The following is a 26,056-nucleotide window of genomic DNA, read 5'->3' as shown; positions in this document are numbered from 1 at the left end:
TACATTACATTTATGTTTACATATCACTTTTCCTAAAAAAAAAAAAAAAATAATAATAAAAATATACACTGTGACAAAAGTATAACTTTAAATCAACTTGTACAATACACATGAGTAATATAATACAATGAATTCAATATTACTTATAAATAATAATAATAAAAAAAAAAAACACTAAGCAGATCTGTAATAAACAAGCCTGGCGTCATTTTGGCCGAATTGTTTTTAGATTTTATTTTCTCTAAATAATTGTTTATCACAGACAAGTCAACTAAAATGACGCCGAAACATTATTGAAATGAGCAAATTCAACTAGATCATTAAAACAAACAAACAAAAATAATAATAATAATAATAATTATAATAGTAGTAGTATTAATAATAATCAGAGAGAAATAAAGAGAGCAGGTATCTTAAGTTATTTAAAATTACAAAAAAATTAGTTATTATTATTTTTTTTTTTTTTAAATAAATTTGGTAACTGCATAGAAAGATGATAATTTTGTTTAAATATATAAATTTATATAAATATAAGTTAAATTCGTTTTTAAGCTCAGTAATTTAATCCCTGTCATTTTGCACAGCCCATAATTGGTTCATTTTTCTAAAGATAATAATAATAAGATGAATGATGAAACACATTAAATCCTAAAATAAACTTAAAAATAGTTTAATTTTAAAAGATATAAATACAACAGGAAAAAAGGGGAGTTAGAATTTGGAAAAGGGTATTAATTTATGAATAGCAGGGAACTAAAATATTAAAATACAAAGACAATTTTGGTAACTAAATAAAGCTTATGTTCTAAGGGAGGTTAACACCTCAAACTGAGCTTTTTGCCACAAATAATTGTGTTGCAATAGAAAAGCTGAAAACAAGCTATACTCAGTACAATATGTGGCATATCTTATTGTTTAATGAACATTATTCTATTATTTTATTTTTTTTTTATTTATCACCTTATTTCTAGTTTTCATCATGATTAAAAAAATTGGATTTTATATTAATGACATTTTTATAAATTTATTTCTTTACTTATACACTATGAATGCTTTATTTAAACTATTAAAATGGCTTTAATTGAGCATTCATTAATGTCCCCACATATACCAAAATTTAACCATCACAGAATTTACTAAGATCAAACATATACAGCGCCTTGTCCATCATTATCATCCAAACTAATTCTAGTATGGAAAGATGGTCCACCGCCATCATCAAAAAAACGTCTAAAGGTAAACTCAAAGAATCCATGGAATGGACGGTTACCATCAGAATCAGAACTCCTATTATCAGGATCAGAAGAATCCGAGTTCTGAAGACGTTCTGGATCGATAGGATCAAAGTTAGATGTATCAGTTGAAAACTGAATGCGTGGTACATGTGGAGGATTATGACGTCTCATTCCTCTTTCAAAATCTATTTCTTGGAAGAATGGATGATTTTTGATTTCATCAGCATTCTTACCTAAGCGGTTTTCTTTACTAGTACATAACTTTAGTATAAGATCAGCACCTTCCGGTGATAGATTAGCAGATGTTGGTATTTGTAGAGTATTTTCCCAATGTATAACCTGCAACAAATGAATTCAAATAATTGTAAATTATCACTTCATAATTAGTAAAAAATGATTTATGTACCTTGTATTGAGTCTCTGCAGGGGTGTTAGCAAGAAATGGAGGCGATCCGACCAACATTTCATAAAGGATGACTCCAACACTCCACCAATCACATAATTGTGTGTAGCCGGTTCGAAGTAATACTTCAGGGGCTATATAGTTCGGTGTTCCAACCAATGAATGGGCTTCACACCTTTGATGTTCTCGTCGACGTCGCCTCTCTAAAGGTTTTAACTGGTGACATCGACATTCTGCACCATTTACACTCCATTCTTCACCACCACCCATGGAGTCTTGTCTACAGTGCTCACCTAAAATATTCATGGTTAATAAGAATTTTGATTTTTTAATATATGAAAAATATTTACCATCTTGATAATATTTTGAATTATGAGTCCATCTGAATCCAGTGCATAATCCAAAGTCAGTTAGTTTGATGTGACCATCTCTGTCAATCAATATATTATCTGGCTTGATGTCTCGATGGATGAAACCCATTTTATGTACACTCTCTACAGCACAAGTCAATTCAGCAATATAAAACCTAAAAACATTTTTATTATTTAGTTAATAAGTATAAAATAAAACATAGTAAATTAAAATAAAGCAACTCACCTTGCCAAATGTTCTTCAAATATTCCCAATTTGATTAGCAATGACATCAAATCTCCACCAGGTATATAATCCATAACAAAGTATAAATGATCTTTATCTTGAAACGAATAATATAGTTTAACAACCCACTCATTATCAGCTTCTGCTAGTATATCTCTTTCAGCTTTTACATGGGCAACTTGATTACGCTTAAGTACATGTGCTTTTTTTAATGTTTTCATGGCATATAAATGGTTTGTATCAATTTTCCTAACTAATGTAACTTCACCAAAAGCACCAACTCCAATCGGTTTGATTTTTGTGAACATTGATTTGTCCATTTTTGCTCGTTTAAGACGTATGTAATTTGATTCTTTTTGGGATAACATTTTTCTCATTTGACACTGAGCTTCATCACTCAAACCTATTTTAGCCATTTCGGTCTCAAGCTGAACACGTCTAAACACTCTTTGTTTATGTGACTTTATAACATTTTCTACATGTTGTTCCATAAAGAATTTAAATGCTTGAGGAGAATAATTTTTTACTTTACATTCCCGTCTTTCTTCTTCTTTCTCTTTACTAATAAGTTTTCGCTCTGGAATAGGAGACTGGTGATCTATTTTCGACTGACTATCATCTTCATCATCATGTCCATTGGTAATGCCATTATTATTATTATTATTATTATTATTAAAAGGATGATGATAATTAATGCAATTCATCATTTTGTTTTTAGCAACAGATGATGATGGAATAGGCGGTAATGGAGGAGTAGGCTTCCTATGTTGATGATCCTCAGCATACGGTGGTGGTGGTGGCAATGGATTAGTAATTACTCGTTGGGCAGCCAGCGCTTGCATAGTACTTGCATAGCTAGGAGGTTCAGTTGTTGGCACAACTGATGGGGGTGAAGACAATGACGCTTGTTGAGGTTGTTGAACTGCTTTTTGAGCTTGTTGTTTATGTTGAATAGATGATGCATAAGATGGAGGTGGAACTGGGGATGGAGAAGTAGGTACTGGAGCTTGCGGTGCAACAGCAGTTTGAAGTATAGGTTTTTGGACTAAAGTACTTCGTACAGACTGCATTATAATTGGTGACTGAGTCTTAGTTTGTCTAGCTCCCCAAGCTTGCAATGGTGTAGGTCGAGTTAAAGATGACATACTTCCATTTGTTGATCCAGATACAGGACTGGATGACCCTGCATTTGAAAACACTCCAGAAGACGGTGATTTTCGGTATTCTTGAATTGAAACAGAGTATGAGGGTGGTGGTGGTGGAGCTCCAACTATTGGATAAGGAGGCGGGGGTTCAGCAGTAGTCATACTTAAGGCTTGCATCTGTTGAGATAATTGTTGCTGTGCTTGTGGACCATTTTGAACAACCATTGGTGAAGTACCTCTTTGATTAGAACTACATGAAGTTCCTGGCGTAGGTGCTGGTGGCCGTGAAGGAACAGCAGGAGCTGGTGACATGCGCTTAAGCAACTGTTGCATGTGTGTTGGTACATGAGGAGGTGGTGGGGTACTATTATTTCTAGGTGGAGGTGGTGGAGGAGTTTCTGAATATGCAGAAGGAGAATATTGACGAGATAAAGGTGGATGAGAGTGGATGACTAGATCAGGTTGTCTTGGGCTATCTGACCTTGAGCTTCCTGCACCACTATCTTGACCAGGACTACTCCTTGGACCAACTCCACTTCTTTCTAAACTTGATTTTCTGATCAATTTATTACTACTACATAATCCTGTAAAATAATAATATGCATATAACTAAATATTAGATATTATAAATTATAATATTATTTATTATGCTCATAAAAAAATATAAAAATATAATAATAATTACCAGATGAAGATTTGCTGCATCCATTAGACAAATCACATTGCTGTTGTTTAGCTAGAAAATCTAGAGCTCCTTCACACCGTCCTCCAGATACTTTAAGTGCTCTTAATGATGCTTCCTAAAAAAAAATAAATAATAATAATAATTAGTTAAATGAAATAAATATAATATATAATACCAAAATTAAAAAGTATAATGGAACCAATCTAAGGTAAACAAAAAATGTGACATAGTTTTTAATTTAAATTAATTTCTATAACTTACAATAAAAAAACTTTTTTATTTTTTTAAATTATTTTTAAATAATTAATAAATATTTAAAAGTTTAACTGATTATTTAATTATTCAGTAAGCAGCTGATACAAAATGTCTTATAAACATTAAATTATAGTTTATTAACTAAAAGTTAAGTAATACTTCATATTTTCTTGGAATAACTTTATAACAGAAATTTTAATTGTAACGGCTAAGCATTATTTTACCTTGCTCTTGTATCATACACTATCAACTATTCTTATTATGTTAAATAAAATTAACAGACAGCTGATTATTTTTTTTATTACTATTTTAGGCTATAGAATGTCATACCTAAAATAGGAAACTGCTTCATGCCTGATTAAAATAGGTTTCTGTTGCATAATTAATCTTAATTACACTACCATACATAAAAGTTACAACAATGCTTTTTTGATACTATTTAAATTATTATTAAAAAAAAAAAATTTAAGCATAGGATATATTTTAAATTGTAAACCAAACTATTATTAATAACCACCTTGTAAAATATAAACGAGACGTTGTTACTACAATATGAAGTAATATTTAGCATTAAAATAAAAATAAAAACAATTTTAAACATTCAAATTTGACCATAAAAATTGTTTGTTTAGAAATCTTACATAAAAAAGTAAATATTTTGAGATGAAGAAAAAATATTAATATCAATTAATATCATGTTAAGCAACAGTCACACAATGAAAATGCGATAAGAACTAATACTAACATAAGCACTATGTTTACCCAACACTGGCAATAGCTTAATAGGGATGGATAACCTTATTTTAAAATGTAAAATGTTTATATATGTTATTATCATTGGTTACAAAATAAACAAAAAACTACGGACTAGTATATATTATGTCCGTGCTGTAAATTTTACTTAATTTTCATGCATGAAGTGTGCATATCATATTATCATGCATGATAATTAATTTAATAATTATAATCAGTTAACACACCATGCTAACTTTTTACTATTGCAGTTAATAATTTGGGTAGTATAATTGCATGTGTTAACATTTTTTTTTGTATTTTACCAGTTTTTTACCTTCTATAGTTCTATCACAATTTACTCACCACAGACATTAAACGTATGAAAAAAATACATTACAGTGTAACAGTAATTATTACACAGTTATACAGGGCGATTCTTTTAGCACAAGACACTCATTATTTCAAAAAGTATTCATTTTTTTGGAAACATTTTTTTACATGGTTCAAGTTGTTAAAAAACAACGTTCTTATTAAAAATTATATTTTTAAATATTTTTTATCCTTATATTTTTTTTAAGTTTTTTACTTTTTTGAATGACAACATAATTTTAATTTTATATTCCAAAGCAGAATAATTTTATGAGTATTTTGATACATAAAAATCGAATTTAGGACGAGTAGTTTGTGAGTTATGCGTATTTAAAGTTTAGACAAGCGGAATAATGGACAAACATTTTGCAGGGTACCCCGCCCGTACCACTTCCACTCAACGAATCAAAACTTTAAATATGTATAACTCACAAACAACTCGTCCTAAATTCGATTTTTATGTATCAAAATACTCATAAAATTATTCTGCTTTGGAATATAAAATTAAAACTATGCTGTCATTCAAAAAAGTAAAAAATTTAAAAAAATATATTTAAGAATATAACTTTTTAATAAAAACGTTGTTTTTTAACAACTTGAACCATGTAAAAAAATGTTTTCAATAACATGAATACTTTTTGAAATAATGAGTATACAATGATAAAATAATCACCCTGTATTATTATACCAAATAATTCTCATCGTGTGACCACGGCTTAACATCTGATATTTAGAACTATAAACGTGCGCGATCACATTTCTCCAAAATGTATACGAGATCAAAGGAATAAACAAATATTATTTATAATATATAGTATTTAAAGTTAAATATTACCAGTGTAATATTTTTTGTTCAAAATAAAAGGTTTTTTAAAATTGATTATATCTTTTATATTGAACATAAAAAATATAGGAAAGACAATAGGTAATTAAGAGATAAAAATATCATTAGTTATAAATAGGTGTTATCCAATAAAGTTTCTAAGAAGTTTAAAATTAATAAAATAATATTACAACCGATATTCCAAAGCGGTGTTCCAAGTTTTCAAACGCATTTGTGTCGAAATTACTAAATGATATTATTATCAATCATGATATATTTTTTTAATTTAAACCCATACAGTTACAATTAGAATTTGATGAGAACAATAATTTAAACTGGCCTTATTTTAGCATCAAGATGGGGTTTGTTCATCGAGTTAACCAAAAGTATTAATGAATATATAATGATGTCTAGTGAAAGTAGCACGCTAATATTGGGTTGGTCCCTCTACTTGATCTAAAAAAAAATTAATTTCAATTTAAATCAGAATTATTTTTCCCGTATCATTTCAGCACATGTCGCGTAATAATAAATAATAAGCAGCTCTAATCTAGAACTAAAAATACATATAAAAATACCCAATTTCACACACACACACACACACACACACACACAGAGATATATTTTTTTAATTAAATGTAATTAAACTCGAAAAACGTGTCTATACTTTTGCAATTACACGGACCGGTTTCGTATATCTTTCTTACTCGATCAATCATAAGAATAACAAGGATAATACTATATACATACTTTTATACAAAGTACAAATTCATGGGAATATAATTACCTTACCGGGGTTCCTTAATATACATAAACAATCTAAGCTATAATCTAATGTTTTATTTTTATTTTACAATATAAAAATTCATTAAACCTGTTTAATCTTAAACTCTTAACGGGGTTTATACATTTGCATTTTTCACCAAGTGCACAATTAGTAATGCATTTATATAAATTACAATAATTTTCAATCAAGTTTATATTTTACCATTTTCATTACTTCAGTATACTTAAATATTTTATATTAAAAAAAAAACATGATTCCAAATATTTTTGTGCTTAGATGTTAGATGTATCAAATAAGTATAAGTATACAAATATTGTTAATTGTATCTTAAAATGCAGCGAAATAAAAAAATAATTTATGTGAGATAATACTTGCTAAATAAATTAAAAACATATTGCTATAACTTTTTAAGGATTTAGAAAATTATTTCTTAAGATTATGATTCGTTCAAATATTTTTATGTTCGAAAGGCAGACATCACCCCAGAGGATTGGGACAAGGTCACTTACACCTTTTAATAAGATCTTACATTCCAGATACATATGTCTATGCAATCATGCGACAGTGGTTACTAAAGTAATGAAAGATAGAATGAATCCATAAAACTAATATCTATTATATGAATTGGTAAATTCGTAGATTAGGTTAGGTTACTTTCTACATTCCTACATTTTTAAGTTAAAACAAACAAACTGGAAATGTATATATATATATGTATATATTTTTTCGACTAAATAAATAATTATTAGGTGTTAGACCTCTTAATGTTTTAGTTCAAAGCAAAAAATCAGTATTTATTGATAAATATTATATGAAAAATAAAAATCAACAAAATACAAATTATAAAAAAAGATAGGAATTATTCAATGATTGCATAAGTTATATAATATAACAAATTATTAAGCATATATTTATTTTTTATTTTTTATATTATTTAGACTATAAGTTACTAATTTTGAGTCAGAAGATAAAATATTTTGATCTTGTTAAAATCCATATACTTTAAATGTTAAATTTTAGAACCTTATAACTTATAAGTACTAATAGGTAATTGATTTATTTTAGTAATATTTTCATATAATTAATTCATAGTGTAAATAATTAGAATTTTAAATCCTGTACGGAAAGAGAAATGTTGTTGATTTTATAATTACTTTTTACTGTAGAAAAATATTTCAATATTCAACTTGAAATTGCGAATCTAGATGGTACTTTGAAGAGTCAAAGTAAAATATCTTAGTACTTTTACTTAATAAATGATAAAAAAAATAGAAAACCGGGAATTTTTATGCAAATGTAGTTTTTGATAAAAAAATATTTTTTTAATTTGTTGTAATTCAAAAGCGAATAACTGAAGAAATTTTCAATACATTAGCATTTTTTATACATGGTATAATTTTCAAAATATTCTGTACCTTTTAACTATTAATCTCGCTATTAATAGACATTTGATATATGTTTTAATAATTTCCGATAAAAAAATTTATATCTTTGTCATATCGACAATTATTTCTAAAATATATTAACTATATGCAGTTAACTACAGTTCGGTAATCGGTAAAAAAACTATAGCTCATGTGTTCAACAAAGATAGAAAGTTGGCGAATAGGGAACTGCAGTAAATATAGTGGACTTAGTACAGTAACAAGCTTCATCAGATTTCAACGGTAAGGTGATATCCAAAGAGGAGACAATGAAGAGCAGTTTTCAATTGGGAACTTCTAGGAAAAAAATCACGTTGACTATTCAGAAAAAGGGAATTGACGGAGAATTTGAAAACAATGGGAATAGACGAATGAAATGCAATTGTTCGAGACAGATAAAAGTGGTACATATCACGATATTATTGTGACGAATAAACCCTTAAAAAATAATTAAGCCGAGAAAAAGAAGACTAACTCATTGATGAGGTAAACTCGTATCTAGTATACAGCATATAGAATATTATATACTATATAATGTAAGGCTCTAATTTTTCCTTTGGTGGTTTTGTATGATTTCTACATATGACTAGATGAAAGCTGTAGTTAGTATCATGATTCATAAAACATTAAATAATAAAATAACGATAAAAACTTTAATAATAATATAATACTGTAAAATTATTATTTAATCACTCTGTCAAAAATAGACGGGGAAATAAATAAGGAAATTTATTTTTAGAATATTGGATTATTAGTTAATATTAATGATGTGATAATGATACCCGCATGCGGCTTCTATTTTACAAACGTAATAATATACTAAAATATAATCCATTTAACTCATGTTATTTTTAATATCAAGAGTGAATTGACCTAATAACCTATTATTTTTTTATATTTTAATTTAAAAGCAAATTCTGAGCAATGTAAATTTAAAATTTAAAAACATACCCGTGGCCTATACGTATCTTTAAATTTGATAATCTAAGCATTCTAAACTATTATATAAAGAGAAGTCGTTTTTTGACGATATTAGAGGTAATCTTTGGATCTACTGAACCGATTTTGAAAATTCTTTTACCAATAGAAAGCCACATTCTTTGTGAGTGTCATAGGCATAAATTTAATCCGATAAAGTTAATTATTAATTACAAAATTAATTCAAAAAAATTAAATCAAAACAAAAAAAAACATTATCTAAAATAATTAGACATATTTTTAGAAATAACAGTTATTAAACAATTAAAAGATACTATATGTTTAATTTTATATAGCTATATTAAAAACCTCCTTTACCCCTTTAAAGGTCGAATTTTGAAAAAGTCATTCTTAATGCGCCCTTACATTGCTTAAGGAACCTCTGTACAAAATTTCAAGTCTCTAGACCCAGCGGTTCGGTCTGGGCGTTGATGAGTGAATTACTAAATAGATAAATAAATAGGTAACTAAAAAAAAAAAAAAAGTAAATAGATTACTTTAGATTCCAGGGTAGGCCAAACTTTTGATAAAGTTATAAGAAATGAGAATATGTTTTTCCTTTGTGGTCATAAAATTATAAAATTATTATTTAGGGTCGACTGTCGACTGGAATTTTAGATATATATATAAATATAGATATATCGCTATATAAAAATTTGGGGTGCGACATTATACGTTCTCGATGCATTACAAAACTACTCAACTGATTTTGATAAAATTATGATCAAAGTGTTGTAATTTTGTCTCCGTCATAAGATAGGATAGTTTTTATCCGAAATAATGACCTCAATATATTACATCTTTATTATGTTTAATCCTATGCGATAAATAATAGAAATAAATAATAATAATAATAAAAATAATAATTGAATAATAGATTATTTTTAACGAATGATACATAATCGGTTAAAAAAATGCGATGCTGGGCAGGACAGTCATGTAAAGTTCATATGTTGAAAATATCATCTACAAACCAAATCAGAAAACCAAAAATAGTTTTTATTCTCATGCTAAATATTAGCATTAGGCAACCAAACTTAACATGGATGCATTTTGTACGAGCAACGAAATGTACAGGGACAGCTAGTAGCCAATAAATCAATTTACTTTAATATTAAAAATAACAAAGATTATTTTGAACATAAGAATTACCAAGTTCTGCATTAGTAAGACTGAGACAAAATAAGGGTATATAATGATAATAAGACTAATTAAATTACTGGTTCCTATTAAAATTAAAAAAGGAAGTTTTTAGGAAATTTTGTTAATACAATTACCTATAACTGTTAAATATTTATTAGTAATATGCCTGCTATAATATTAAAAAATATCACAATAGTGACACCCTATTGGCCTCCCAGCAAATTTTTATGTTGTTGAACCCTTCCACTAATTCAAAATCTTAACTTTTTATAATCATATATCAGTCTACAACTTATTATACAGTATTAAGATCTAAGTGTACAATTACAATATTTGCTCAAAATTAGTATTTGTTAAGTCTGATGTTCAAACTTAATTATACTTATACATGCCTTACACAAATTAAAGATTGTTTTCTGCTCAAAAAAGAATACAAATGTCTGAAAAGGTTGGATGGTTTATGACTATTACATATTAAAAATAACATAATTTAATAATATTAATTCAATTATTAATGAAACTCCATTAACCTTTAACCTCGCCTTTAAGATATTTTCTCAAAAGAATTAAAATGAAAGAATCAGTGTGATTTCTAATATTATGTTTTATCTTGTTATTTTATTGGTACCCAGATTGGTACCTAAATTTAATATTTAAGATATAATTTTACCAAGGAATTATGGTTAAAAGATTTAAGCGTTTATTTAAGACACAAAAATGTTATAATAATATTTGAATGAATAATTTTAAAATAAATTTTTACTTATTTTTCTAAAAAATACTTTTTGTTTTTGTTAAGCAATTTAATTTAATTTTCAATAGTTTTTGACTAGTTTTACTTTACTTATGCTTTGTTATGAGTTATAGGATAATGTTAATATTTTTTCAACATAGGAAATAGTTTTTTAAAATATTAGATATATATTTAATATTTATACAATACATGTGTGCCTAATTTATTTATAAACATGGTATTCAAAAAAGTTTTAAAACTAGATTAGATTTAACCACCGATTAAATTAAGTATCTGTTGATTTAATTTAATAAGTCAGTAAGGATCTCCCGAATAAGTTTTTCTATGCTCCTATTTTTATAATTCAGGCCATACTGACAAATGTTTTTAATCCTGGTGAAATCAATATCATCTTTTAATTTTAAAATCACAACCATATTAGTAACTTCATAATTTGAAACAGAATACTTTCCTAAAATTATCACGTATAAATTAATGAATAGTTTTATTTATTAAATCAGGTATTTATTATATAGTTTAGATGAATAGAATACAACAATTAACAATGATAGTAAATTCTCTTATCTACAGTTTAAATTACAGTTAAAACTCTATAACAAAACTCTTTTATAATGTAAAATGTTCTTAATAATGGTTGGTTATTAGTTCATTTTCCATAACAAATTAATATATTACAAAAATATTTATTATTTCACAAACATGATACTAACTAATCCCAGGATATAGACAAAATTCATAGAAAAGTTTCAAACATGTTCAAACAAAAATGACAGACTATTTTTAATAATTGTTGCATATGTAAAATAAAATAAAAAAATAAAAAAACGATGAATAATAAAATATATTTAAGTATAATTTTTGTATCAGTAAAATGTTGTTCTTTTACAAAACCCTTGTTACTAAGAAAACTCACTATAATGAAAAAAAACTTTTTGTCCCTTAAGATTTGGTAATACCTAACCTATTTTAGAAAAAATAATTATTTTATTCTAGTAACATTAGTTAAAATATGGATCCATATATGTTATAGAACTTAAATTTTGGGGCCCCCAATTACATGTCGTGGAGTGCCTGGGCACACTTGGTACCCCCTGTGCGCACGTCTATAAGCACAACTGATTTGTAACTTAGTCAACATACACACAAAATGGTATCTTTCTTTCGAGAGACAAACTATAGCCATTCTATCACAAGAAAATTTTATTTTTAATAACAACTTGGTTGTTGTTAGATACTATAAATATTAAATCATAAAGACCATTTATAATATTATTATTTATTACTAAGGTTCGGATTTGAAGACAAAACCTGTTTTATAATAATAATAATAATAGAAAAATAATTTTTATATAAAAATGTGTCATTTATTATTTAAGACAATGAATACATTTTTTTTTTGTCTTTTTTACTTAATATTAATTTTTGATTATAAATGCTTCTTTTGTGTTTAATTTTCAATTGATTTACTAGTTTATTTATACATAACATGCGTTTTAACGATACAAAACGATAAAATCTTCTGAAGACGGTACATTGAAGCTTGTCAATTATTTTTAATGGGTTCCTTTATTGGTGATATTTATTGATATCGCTAAATACTTTATCGAGTGGCCAGTTAATTTAATGTTTATAAAAGTATCCATACTACTTATCTATAGATTAAAATATGTTCATAATGCGTTGATATACTAGATTCAAAATTGTTCATCAGTCCACATTTGTTTTTTAATACAAACTAGTTAAAATATACAATAAACAAACTATTTAATTTTTTAATTAATTTTGTAAATGCTTTTTGTTTTTAAATAAATACTTTTTTTCACATTTTAAATGCTTTTTTATTAATTATATAGCTTTTAAATCTGAACCCTTTTTATTACAAATAATGACAACTGGTCTTTTCTTGAAATGTTGTACAGTGCACTATGTGATCTTATTAGAAATAGCCAATAACTATTTAATTAATAGTTTTACAATAAATAAACAATAATACCTAATAAAAGATACCTACTATGTTAAACGAAAATTAATTATATAAAATCTGTAATACATGTAGCTAAACAATAGATACAGCTATTTCATGGTATATTATACTATACAGAGTGAGAAAAAATTACTGAGTGGTATGATATAGTTAAAAATATAAATAACTAGATCAGTAACATTGTCAATATCGTTTTCAAAATGATTATACACATAATTCATAAACAAATTAAAAATTATAGTACCTATTTAAACATTAAAATGTTATTTATTCAAATATTAAATAATGCTTAAATATAAACATTATGTAGTAAATAATATAATTATAATATTATAACTTTTTACTAATTCTAATAATTACTCGAATAATTAGTACTAGAATATTATATCATAAAACTAAAATAAAAAAATGTCTATTGTTTAATTATTTCTATTATAAATTAAAATATAACTTGTGGTGGTTTATTTTTTGTACAAACTATATTCAGTTAACCGATTTTAATTAATTTAGAAACATTTTAAAACGATTATTTTCAGAAAATATTAAATAGTAAGACTCAAAATTTATTGCTTTTGTAAATTTTACTTTTTATAGTAATATCTTTAAATATTTTTTAGTCACATCTTGTTGGAGGATTCATTTTTTGTAACAAGCAGTGACATTTGGTGGCAACTTGTCTCATACTATGTTGTATAATATAATAAATATAATTTAATAATTGATGCACATACAACATACTAAGTTGTAACACAAAAACAAAAATTATAGATTTAAAATTTTTAAAAATATTTAAGTTGTGATATTTTGAAAGGAAAAAGATGGGTTATAATGTACCACAGAGATTTTTTTTCAAAAACTTGAAAAAATTATTCTTAATACAATGTAACAGACAATTAAGATAATTTTTTTATTAAATTTGCTATAGAACATATTCTTTTAAACTATTGTTTAATAAACTTAAATTATATTTTTAAATTCAATTTTATTGTATATTTAATAAACAGGACATTTTTAATACAATTTAAAGATATTTTTAGAGCAATAACAAAATACATTTTAGTCACTTTTAAATGTGATAAAGTTTGAGCTTTATTGTTTAGATTTTATATTTAAATTATGATCAGCAATATTAAACTATTCAGTAATCATGTTCCAAAATAAAATTTATTTATCGATGACTCACTAAAACGATTTAATATAGATATGCAATAATATAAATAATATACATCTATAACTTGTTCAAATCTTTAAATAGATTTAAATATTATTCAATAAATTGAATAGATTTAATATATTCATTTTAACATATAGCTATGCTTGTTATAAATTAATGATAATATTATATTTCTTAGTAATTTTTAATAAAATTTCTTTTAAAGTATTAAATTAATAATTCAAATAATTCTTACTTCAGTGTACCCCATTGCAATCAATTGAGTAAGTGTCTGCCGTAATGCGTTAAGCTCTTTGTCGACACAGTTATTCGAAAGAGAACTAAGGCCAGATACAGACCCAATGCCAGAGGTGGCTGATCCTGAAGCACTTGAAATGCTTGACACGCAGCTGGCAGCGCTGCTGTCGCAGCCACCAATATTTGCAAAGGGCAATAATGAATTGCGGATTTCTGCCAATGCCTTTTGGCGGTAGCCCGAAGATGATGATCGGGTAGATGGTTTGCCCGATGCAGGCGCCGCAGAGTTCATGCTGGCGACGGCTTCCTCGGGCGGCCCATGACTAACTGGGGGCCGAGGACACACAGACTACGCACTCACACACATGGCAATTTTGAACACAACATGTGTTGGTATATAGATCAACTTATATAGCAATCACATGGTTGATACAAGCAACTGAAGTTGCTTAATTAAAAGTAAAAAATCCAAATCTTTACAGTTGAAAATAAACACCTGAAATATAAAAACAATTATAAAAGTAACTGCTGGAGTTTTAAATAATACAATTTTCAAGAATGCCTTTTTCTAAAATATAATTTTTCATAATATTCATAATAATATAACATTATATAATAGAAGCAAACTTCCAATTAAAAAATAAATAAGTACAACTTGTACTCTATAAGATTAAAATTGTGTCATTAAAACAAAAAAATGTAAAAAATTATTTAAGTAGGTAAAAAAAAGTAGTTTATACACCTATTAGTAAATTATTAATTTTTTATCTTCAAATCTAAGAGCCCCATGCAACCAAACCAAGAGAAAAATCAAGAATATTATATTCAAATCCCTTACAAACTAAAACTATATTTAAGTATCTCAAAACATAATAATTACATACCCTACTAATAATTGTAATAATGTATTCTAGAATTAAAACCAGAAATAAGTCAGGATTAATATTTTAAGTATTAACTCTTGAATGTAATTAATCTATAAAAATGTATTTAAGTAAAATAGTTAAATACCTATACTTTCTTATTTCTCATTTGTTGCTTTAAATATCAAGTTATATTTTACTACTTTTTAAGCAATAATAAAATAATATTTATAATATTTAAAAATTGAACATATCTTGCAGTTAAAATATTTTGTTTGATATAGGTATTACCTAAAAAATATTCAATATATATAAAATTCTGTATAAAAACATCTTAATTAAGTGAGTTACTATTTTTTTAATATAAAATTAATTATTTGAATATATGATTTTAATGAAATATGAAATTAAAATTCTATAAAAAATAAATTAATTATTTTAGGTATATATCGTTTAAATAGTAAAATTAATCAATAAAAATATTTAATATAATATTTTTTATATAGAATTCATCAGGGATAGCATTAAATTATATAATATTGTTAATTTATTGATAAATTCAATGATAAGTAAAAGATACTTTTGTCTATTACTACCACTTAATATTTTATTAACATGATAATTTGTAATAATTAAATAAAACAACACAATTCAAAATTATATTAAATTCTTAATAACAAAATTTGATTTAAATATTTGATAAATTCAATTATTGCATAAAATAAAGAAATTAAAATGTTGATCTTTTAATATTTTAGTGATATTAATATTAAATAATAGATTATACCACTAAGTGATACTAGTGATTAAACAATAGTAACACTGAGTTTTATACAATCAATATTATGGTAATAATATGTAACATACCTATACTTAAGTACCTATAGGTATAAATAAATAAGTAGACAAGATACCTAAAATAACACACTTATAACAGACTAATTATTAATTACCAACTATCTCAATGACCATACCATAAAAAATATTATAAACATAATATGTAGTAATATCTGAATTCATAAACTTAAATTTATTTCATAAATAATTAATTTTCATGATAACAGCAACATATATTTTGACAATGAAAAAATAATTTATGTTAAAGACCTATTGCAATTTGCAAGAACACAACTTATGTATAAATGATTTTATTTCTCTTCAATTTTTGAATATTTTGTTTTAAATAATTTAAAAAATATCTCCCACTTAAAATTTTTAATAAATGTACCTAGTAGGTAACAATATATTTTACAAGGGTAAAATTGAGGGTAAAATGTATTCAATTAGTAAATTTCAAATTCAAAATCAAAAACTATTATTTTTAAATATCACTTGAAATAATATTGATTCTCATGTTGATTTAAATATTATTGATTCTGCTCGTAGTAATTTTTAGTATATATACAAGTTAGGTAATTCATTAATGCTTACAACACCACTAACTGGTGGTGATCTTCCACATGACATTATAAATGTTTTAATTGCATTTATCAAATTTATGATGACAGGATAAGAAAAACACTTAATAAGTTGAGTAGATAATAATGTATATATAATTTTTAAATTCAATAAATATACGAAGACTCAACGTACAAATGAAAACAAAAAACTTAAAAAAACGTATACAAATTAATACAAACAAAAATTAACTACATACAGATATATTATAATTGATACTAAAGACCTATCCAATATACAATATTAAATTTCCTTTCCCAATTAATCATAAGAACATTCACAAAATTTGATCGATAAATAAGATGCTTGTCAATTGACCATCAATGTTTTCTAATGTATACCATTGATGCATGCATTTGTCAACTGTATGACATAAATCTATAAATCGCATAAGGCTAATGATAGTAACAAGTACCTAATACTTTTGAAATATCAGATGGACCTACTGTGACTCAAGACAAAATGGGAATAGCACAAATTACCATAGCAGGACACCCCGTCATGTACGGACCCTTAAAATTGGTACCCGTCTACGAATTGTCGTGTAGGTACTGACCTCAGGACCGGTAGCGTATCGTTAACCCGTCATTGGAGGGTCTTCGGTGTCCGTGTTCAGTGCACGTACCCACCAATGCAGCCTTTGGACGATGAACAGAGAACTCGCGACACTTTTCGCACATTTAGAACGAATGCGGATCGGCTTTTCCACGGGATGAAACACACACGAGCGGGACTCGCGCAAAGGCAATCGTCGGGCGTGGAATTGGCGGGCGCGGGTGCGACGAAAAAAATAAAAAGTATTATAAAACACTATTATCGAGAAACGAAAACAAAGAGTCTACGTTGTCGAATGTGCCATTATCATGGCCGCCGCCATATTGCTACAACATTCCGATGTCCCCCCCACCAACGGGAGATAATTAAAACTAGTCGAAAAATAACTGCACGGTTAATTAACACAAATACACAAGAACGATCGTAAATAAATCTTCTTTCATATTTTTCTGTTCATTTCTCACGTCCCGACCTTTTTCGGTATTTTCTTTATCGTTTTAATATATTAATAAATTCGTATTTTTATTACCAAAAAAAAAAAAATCCAACAACAACAATATCATACGGCGATGTCAGCGGCTGAGCGAGTGTGTGTGTGTGTGTGTGTGTGTGTGTATGGTGAGTGGTGCACCGTGCGGCGTGTACGTACCCGCAGCGTCGGTATGACGGTGTCGCCTACGGGCTACGACTGCTACGAGTCCCGAACCACGAACGGGAGTCGGAAAATTTTCGACTAAGAGAGGCGCGTATTTTTTTTATTTTCAAATCGAAACGGTTAACAATCCATTTAAAAACGCTCAAACGTAGTGAACAAAATAATGGAAAAATGAAAAAAAAAAACATTTTTTGTTTTTTGAGTAGGCAGGTAGCCCAGGTAGGGTGTACACACGACCATATATATTATTACTACGCGAAAACGTAATTATTTTTCTCGATTTCATCTGGCCCATCTGGGAATTAGTAATTACTTCTCCTGAGCACCTGCAATAAGGGACGGGAACTACCGTTTAGTGTTTACTGATCAAATATTATGGTACTACATACTTAAACGGCTAAACCTAAGACTTGAGATAATGGAATCCTGGCCAGATACAGTCTCACCGTGACATTACCTTATTATGTATAGATTTGGGTATAATGTTGTGTATTCGCGTATGCTATGATTCCTAATAATGATAATAATAGAAATAATATCGTCTTACACATCCAATGCAATACCTATAATATTTATTTTAGTTCGTTGTGCGATTACTGGCTCTAGAGAACCGGATCTCGAGTCCGTCGAGTCCGATCCGCTATAAGTGTGTATCAGTGTATCACCACGGTATTACGATTATTATCATTATTATTATTATGCACTCGGACGATAGCTCGCTCGGATCGTCGCCGTACGAACGTTCGTATATATATATATTATAATATATTAAAATGTTTTGTTACGGCGCGAGCTCCGCCTCGTATTATAATATGTATATGTATGTCGAGGAATGTTCGGAATGCCGGCGGCTGCGACGGGAATGTTGACGTGAAACCAACGTACGATATATACGAAATATTATTATTATTATATTGTGCAACCTCTCGGCTCTCGTATATAGTCGTATATACTCGTATGCATTGCTCCCGTCTCTAAGTCTGCGTTCGTACACAACGACAACGCGAACACACGCGCACATCCATACAAACGCACTCGGCCCCAGAACATATCTTATGAATATAAATATTATAATAAATTTATATGCATAATAGTAGTAGGTATACAAATTTAATATTATATTAATGTATTATATATTTATACGTGTGTAGTGTTTATTGATGAGAGCGCGACCAGTGAGAAACTGGGAAATAAAATATACGGGAGAGAGGTAAAAGAAATATATACAGAGGTATATATTAATATCTTATTTTTTAAACTAGACCGAGCGCGAACATCTCACAATCGCCACCGCCGTCACTCGAAATGGCGAAATTTCGGCGCGGTCTTGCCGCCGGCTAATGGCGAAACGCACGTGACCGCCGTCGCAATCGCGATAAGCCCTGGCGCAACAGTTGAGCCCATCTCGTGGTGGCGTCGTCACGGCAACACCAAGCGGCCGCGCGCAATTCATATAGGTAATAGGTAAAAACGACATGATAATAATTTATAACAATATTATGTCGTATAAATTAATGAACACCCAATATACCTAATACTGTACGTATAATTAATATATTAATTGATTAATACCTGCACAAAAAGTTATTCGTTATAACTTTTAAGCAACAATACGATTTTATAATATAAATTATAATGTATCCATTCCATTTAACGAACTAAAATAAAAAAAGTCAAAGCAAATTATTTTGGTCACTAATAAAAAACATTTTCATCAATCACATCATAGTGTCGAGTGGTTTGAGGCGTTTGAGCCTAGCATTCTCAGTTTGGTACAAAAATCTGTTTTTGAGGCAACCGAATATACCATTATAGACGTATGGGATTATTCGGATTTAACTTAGGGGCTCGGCTAAGAATTCGAACTTAAATAAAATTCAGTCGTTCCAAAACATCACACTTTGCCAGATTACAAATTATCCGCCCTATAACCAGGCAATTTACTATAATACCATGGTTCATGACCTAAGAATTAAAACAATTGAGGAACAAACATGCAGTAGTTTTTTTCTAGATTAAAAATCACGATGATCCATTAATAAAAGGGTTATATATCCTTGCACTCCCAGGAAATTCTCACCATAGGCTTAAACGGAGATGGTCTCTCCTAATTAAATTAACTCATAGTCAAGTATCACTAATGGGTGGCCCACGCAACCAAATTGCTTATTGTTTTCATCTCGCATATATCTACCGATTGTACTAAATTGTATAAATTGATGCTCAATGCTCACGTCTTCTAGGTATGACCGTAAAAAAGATACGGCGCCCTTATCTAGGTTTGCCAAATTGTTTCATAGACCAGCATGGCATCACAGGATGAATAAGAATAACCCACCTATATTGGTATATATCAGCTAGTATTTGATATATTTACCAAAAGTCAAAACGTTTCAAAACTTTCATGATTGTTTTATGTATATTAATCTGGACAGCAGCTTTACAGAAAAAAATCATTTATTGTCGACTGAACGAAAAAATGTTATTTTTCAATGCTTTAAGCTGGCATTCAAATTAAGTAATTTTTAGTTGTCAAAAAAATGACAAAAACAATTGTTTTATCGTGTTCAATTGGTTCTTATTGTGACTTTTTGTAAGTTACATTTGTGAGTCATGACTACCATTGAGTATCTACCAGCTACCATAGGTCCATAGGTGATGGCTTAAAGTCAAAGGATGAAATAAAATTATAAAAATAAAATATAATAATTGTAATACCTATAATGAATAGTAAATACCACTTACAACGGTCAACCATCTTGGTCCGTACTCCCTGATGACTACCTACATAATTCAGAACATATTGTAATATTATTATCATAATTGTCCGTATCAAGGTGACAAGGTGTATTTATACTATCATAACACAAGATATTTCTATGATAACCGTTAAAAATAAAAATATTGATGGTTGATATTGGTATTCATCAGCTTTCATAGCTCATGCTACTTTTTTATAATATACTTATCTATTGGTATCAGAATTTTAGGCTTCAGCCATCTGCAAAGCAAATTTTAATTTACCAACTTTTATTAATTCAAATAGTTATGGGCTTATAGCCATGTAACTGTGAAAATGTTCTTTTCTGTAATTAAATTAATAATGATCAAAATAATTACAAAAGTACCATTACTAGGATCATATATGAAATTGCGAGCTCGACAAATTGATATTGTGGATACCGTTGAACAATGTGAACAGATAGCCGTCAAATTTGAAAAGTAAGTCTTAACATTACCTAACTAATTATATTACCTATTTATTTAATAAAAATTCATAATTAGATCAATCACTTACCTGCCAATTCTTGGACTAGATTGTGAGTGGGTGACACAAAATGGAATTCGTCATCCTGTGGCGTTGTTACAAATTTCTGACAACAATGGAATGTGTTCTTTGATTAGATTGTCTAAGTTGAAAACTATTCCATCATCTTTATCTGTAGGTATAATATTTTATCCTGTACAATAACATTTATATTTCTCATTATACCTAATTGATCAATATAATTAAATACTTACTTAGGACATTCTGAGCAACTCAAATATAATTAAAGTCGGTGTTGCTATTTTGGATGATGCTCATTTACTGATGAGTGATTACAATATAAATGTATCTGGATGCATTGATTTAAGATATTTAGCTAAAGAATGTTGTTTAGAAGAAAGAAGTTTGGCAGCTCTTGCAGATAAATTGCTGGGATGTAAATTAGATAAGGATTGGCATGTTCGAGCTAGTGATTGGGAAGCTGAAGAATTGAATGATCGACAAACTGAATATGCGGCATTGGATGCTTATGTAGCTGTCAAGATTTTTGAGCAACTGAGAAATAAAAAAGTAATTTATATTAAACAATATTTAAAACAATGCATGTATGTTTATTTTAAATAGATATCATGGTGGAACTGGTTACTCTTATCAGACAAACAAAAATGGGATACCGTTACTGAATTTTACTCAAATTATAAAGATCTACCATATCAAAATGTTCGAACTAATGGAAACACTAAATTTAAACAAAAATCTAATGTTCGATCATATTCAACTTCAACAATAAAATCTGCTCAAGTATATGATAATTGTTTGATAGAAAATGTTGATGGAACTGTGATGTCAACCTGTAGTCATAAAAAAGTTGATTGGTTAAGTATAGTAGTAATTATTATAAGAAGTCATTGTGTACAGTTGATATTTATACCTTTTGCATTATTCTATATAGGTATATATCTCAAGGTTTAGCTAAATTGATTAATGATGATCCAAAAACTATACGTCTTAACTTTCCAGCTGATTTGAAAAATAAAAAAGACAATTTTTCAGTTCTACCTCGAGAAAATATTTGCACAGTTTGTGGTCGTTCTGAACATTTCCGTAAGAAAAGTATCATACCAAAGGAATTTGTTCGACACATGCCAAGTATGTATTATTTTCAAATTGTATTGTTAGTTTTAAATCTGACATGAGTAAAATTTTTGTTTTAGCTGAACACAAAAGCCATATACCTCATGATACATTGCTATTGTGTTATTGGTGTCATATTAAATCAAATGCTTTTGATTTAATAATTCGTAAAAAAATATTTAATATTTGCCAAATAGAAGAACTAAATCCTCATGAAAACCAAAAAGTAATTTTATTAAACCAAAAATTGTTTTTAAACACTAAAAAATGTTGGAAACTCAATATATTTATTTATTTTAGATTCCAACATATGTAAAAATAATGAGATCAAAAAGTCTTGCTAAAACTCTTCTAAAATCTCGACATTCAATACCAGATAAAATAGCGAATGAATTAAGACTAGAAATTGCAGAAACGTATAATATGAAGCCGAATCGAGTGTTTGATACATTTCTTGAATCTTTACTTACCATCAAATCCTTAAAGTCAGTTTTAGAATAATTTAATTATTTAATAAATACATTTTTATTGAGAACCTTGAAAGTCTTGAAAAATTAAATTAAATATATATTTCATAAAAACTTATTAAATTGATGGTGTTTAAGGTATGAAAATGACTGCCAACATAACAGTGCTGCAGAAAAAGTAGTAAAACATTTTTTGGAACGAAATGCAATAAGTGAATTTAAAGCAATGTGGAGACAGCATTTCCTTGATACAATGAAACCAAAACATTTACCTCCTTTATGGTCAGTTCATTATGACGGGTAAAAGAAATTATACAAAACTGAAGATAATGTTAATAATTTAAATATAAAAAAATATAAATTGTATTATTTTACATTTTAATTGGTTTTACAGTTTATTTTTTTAGATTATTTTTTTATATAAGAAATATGCAAAAGATAATTCAGCTACTTATCTTCCCAATTTTTGTTTCTCATATAAGCTCACACCTTTTCTACTTATACTATTATATTAATTAGTAATTTTGATTATCATGACATAAAAAGATATCTACCCACTGAGATAACTAAATAATTATATATTATTATTTATTATTAACTCCAAGTGTCTTCAATGGGGGATTCTTCATTGTAAATCTTGTCTTTATTTTCTTCAATTTTGTTCATTTTAAATTATAATACATTCTTAAATAAAAAGTCAAGTTATATGTTTTAATTAAATTAATAAAATAATTTTATAATGAATTTTATTTTTTTTAGTATACACATTTTAGTTGGAATAGGTAAGGGTTATCCAAATGTTTTATGTAGTACCTTATTAAATCTTTATAATTTTTATATTGTTACTATTTATTTATACATTGAAAATAGATAAATATGATATATAGTGAACAAATTCATATTTTTTTTAATGTTATCACCTGTACTAGTCGAGGAGTATCATTATACTGAAATGTACTACAAATTATCATAGCATGAAACAGAAACATACATATTACTATTTTATACTTTGCCTACTTGGATATATTTACCTTTTATTGTGTTATTGTATATTTATTTTAGTACTTTAAATTTCAAGGTACCTATTTGTATGTTATTTTTTAAGATTTTTGTAAATCTCAATACGCATAAGCTAATGTAGAAAAAAGTTCTAAACATAATGATGTTAATGTTACAGAGCATTTAAAGTCTAAAATGTTTAAGTGTAAATTATTGAATTAAGCATTGGGACAATGAATCGCTAAAAATATAAATTATGCTTGTACGGTAATGTAAGTGTATATTGCTGATTTGGAAAAGATTTTATCTTGATATTTTCAAAGATAATATTAAAATACTTAAATTAATAATGACAAGTTATATAAAATAAAAACAATTAATTCAAGGTCTATTAAAATATATTGGGTGATAAAACAAAGACTCTTAAACTATGTTAAAGGCAGTAAAAATTACATAATTTTAGTTTCAATTAAATTAAATTGCTAATTGCTATATTTTTATTTACTATTAATCTGTTCTTGATGTATGTAGTATAAATGAAAAATTATACAGAATTTGATTGTTCATAAATTAATATAACATTTGTGAAAAATAATTGAAGGGTAGAGGCAAGGTTTTTTGTTTTTACATTTTTGTAAATACATTAAAAGGGGATTATTGGTTATGATATTTGTTTATGAAGGTTATTAATGTTCATTCCGAGTGGTATAAACCATGAAGTTTTTATTTTAAATTCTACACTTGTTTCACACTATTGCAAAGCTAAAATAATTGTTTTCTATGTATCATTAATCTGTAGTTCTTGTTAAGTTGTTAGTGATAAAGTAACTTTGCTTGTGAAAGAAGAATTTCAGACTTTTCAATGAGTCTGTAGAAAATACCGTTTATGTGCTTCTTACTATAAGTTGTAATACAGGATCATATGACTAAAATGAGATTTGAATACTCACTGTCACTGTTAAACAGACAAGTTAACAATGAACGTTCACAAAACATATCTTTGATCTAATAAATAGATTATAAACTGACTGGGAGCTACACTCAGCCTAAACCAGAATGCTAAATTTTAAATCATTAATAATAAAATTTTTCCCGAAAATCCTTAGTGAGACTGAGAAAATTTTGGCTATCTGACAATACAGAACATTCAATGATTGAACAGAAAGAACTACTTAATCAAATTAGCTGAATCACTTAGGAATAATATTTTTGCATTCATAGACGAAATCATTAACGAAAAATGTTTAATGATAGTGGAGTGACAACTAAAAACTGTTACAAATTTACAACAAGTGTTTAATAGAAAGACACTTTCGTCGAAGAAACTGGATCCGGACAGAAAATGATAATAAGAACGTTAAAATTCTGGGTATTAATGTACTATTAGAGTAAAACAGAAATAAATATCCCTCATACTTGCAATGTATATTGACTTGTAGATAGTTACGGGTAGTCAAGTATTTCGGTCCTTAGAGGGGGCTTAAATCGTGAGGTCTTTAATGCGGAATATTAACCAGTGTCCACTGTGAATTGCTTCTATGAATTAACATTTTGTCGATTTACGAATTATACACGAGTGCATGATATCTTTTATACAGAAGATAGATATTCCTAGACTGTTCATATCTAGTTTTTTTTATTTAAAAGTACCATACGTATGTTGATAATTTTTTATTAAAAAAGATGAGCTAAAATTGAATTAAAATGATTGAAAATTTGATATGAGATCCATAAATAATTTATTATTAATGATAATTAAGTAAAAGTTTAATGTTGTTTTTAAAAGAATAATGGTTTTAATTTTTAAAATATATTGAAAAAACGGTCAAAATTGTTTTTTAAAATATATACAATTTTCAAAAAAAATATACGGGTGGCACTGCAAGATACTTAGTGGATTTCCGTCAGCTGCCGAGGCAAGGACCCAAC

General features: G+C 27.4%; 2 protein-coding genes across 4 annotated transcripts; one reads left to right on the top strand and one right to left on the bottom strand.

The window, feature by feature from the left end:
• Window positions 1-30: 30 nt before the first annotated feature.
• On the bottom strand, window positions 31-18,096 carry LOC113547822 (serine/threonine-protein kinase Warts). Of its 2 annotated transcripts, none has more exons than XM_026948340.1 (7): window positions 17,606-18,096; window positions 14,727-15,224; window positions 4,066-4,180; window positions 2,236-3,964; window positions 1,989-2,164; window positions 1,642-1,931; window positions 31-1,574 (listed from the first exon to the last, which is right to left on the bottom strand). In XM_026948340.1, exons 2-7 carry the CDS (start codon window positions 15,018-15,020, stop codon window positions 1,143-1,145), a joined length of 3,036 nt encoding a protein of 1,011 aa, XP_026804141.1. In that variant the 5' UTR covers window positions 15,021-15,224; window positions 17,606-18,096; the 3' UTR covers window positions 31-1,142. The 2 variants fall into 2 exon arrangements, with proteins under 2 accessions (XP_026804141.1, XP_026804142.1); XM_026948341.1 differs by lacking the exon at window positions 17,606-18,096 and adding an exon at window positions 17,532-17,550.
• Window positions 18,097-19,704: 1,608 nt separating this feature from the next.
• Window positions 19,705-23,510, top strand: LOC113548006 (exonuclease 3'-5' domain-containing protein 2). 2 transcript variants are annotated; one of them, XM_026948635.1, is made up of 9 exons: window positions 19,705-19,723; window positions 21,397-21,481; window positions 21,545-21,701; window positions 21,786-22,097; window positions 22,152-22,402; window positions 22,480-22,676; window positions 22,742-22,887; window positions 22,962-23,146; window positions 23,267-23,510. In XM_026948635.1, exons 2-9 carry the CDS (start codon window positions 21,405-21,407, stop codon window positions 23,430-23,432), a joined length of 1,491 nt encoding a protein of 496 aa, XP_026804436.1. In that variant the 5' UTR covers window positions 19,705-19,723; window positions 21,397-21,404; the 3' UTR covers window positions 23,433-23,510. The 2 variants fall into 2 exon arrangements, with proteins under 2 accessions (XP_026804436.1, XP_026804435.1); XM_026948634.1 differs by lacking the exon at window positions 19,705-19,723 and having other exon boundaries at window positions 21,148-21,481.
• The last annotated feature ends 2,546 nt before the right edge of the window (window positions 23,511-26,056 follow it).

This window comes from Rhopalosiphum maidis, chromosome 1, assembly GCF_003676215.2.
Source record: "Rhopalosiphum maidis isolate BTI-1 chromosome 1, ASM367621v3, whole genome shotgun sequence".
NCBI lineage: Eukaryota > Metazoa > Arthropoda > Insecta > Hemiptera > Aphididae > Rhopalosiphum > Rhopalosiphum maidis.
The sequence above is the reverse complement of the archived record's forward strand: the minus strand, read 5'-3'. Positions and strand labels throughout refer to the sequence as shown.

Bases quoted from the DNA above. Each gene is read 5' to 3' on its own strand.
- LOC113547822 (XM_026948340.1), bottom strand. From the start codon at position 15,020: ATGAACTCTGCGGCGCCTGCATCGGGCAAACCATCTACCCGATCATCA. The intron at 2,165-2,235 runs GTGAGTTGCTTT...AAATGTTTTTAG, and splicing joins TTTGAAGAACATTTGGCAAG to GTTTTATATTGCTGAATTGA. The intron at 1,575-1,641 runs GTACATAAATCA...CATTTGTTGCAG, and splicing joins CTGCAGAGACTCAATACAAG to GTTATACATTGGGAAAATAC.
- LOC113548006 (XM_026948634.1), top strand. From the start codon at position 21,336: ATGTTCTTTTCTGTAATTAAATTAATAATGATCAAAATAATTACAAAA. The intron at 21,482-21,544 runs GTAAGTCTTAAC...ATTCATAATTAG, and splicing joins ATAGCCGTCAAATTTGAAAA to ATCAATCACTTACCTGCCAA. The intron at 22,888-22,961 runs GTAATTTTATTA...TATTTATTTTAG, and splicing joins ATCCTCATGAAAACCAAAAA to ATTCCAACATATGTAAAAAT.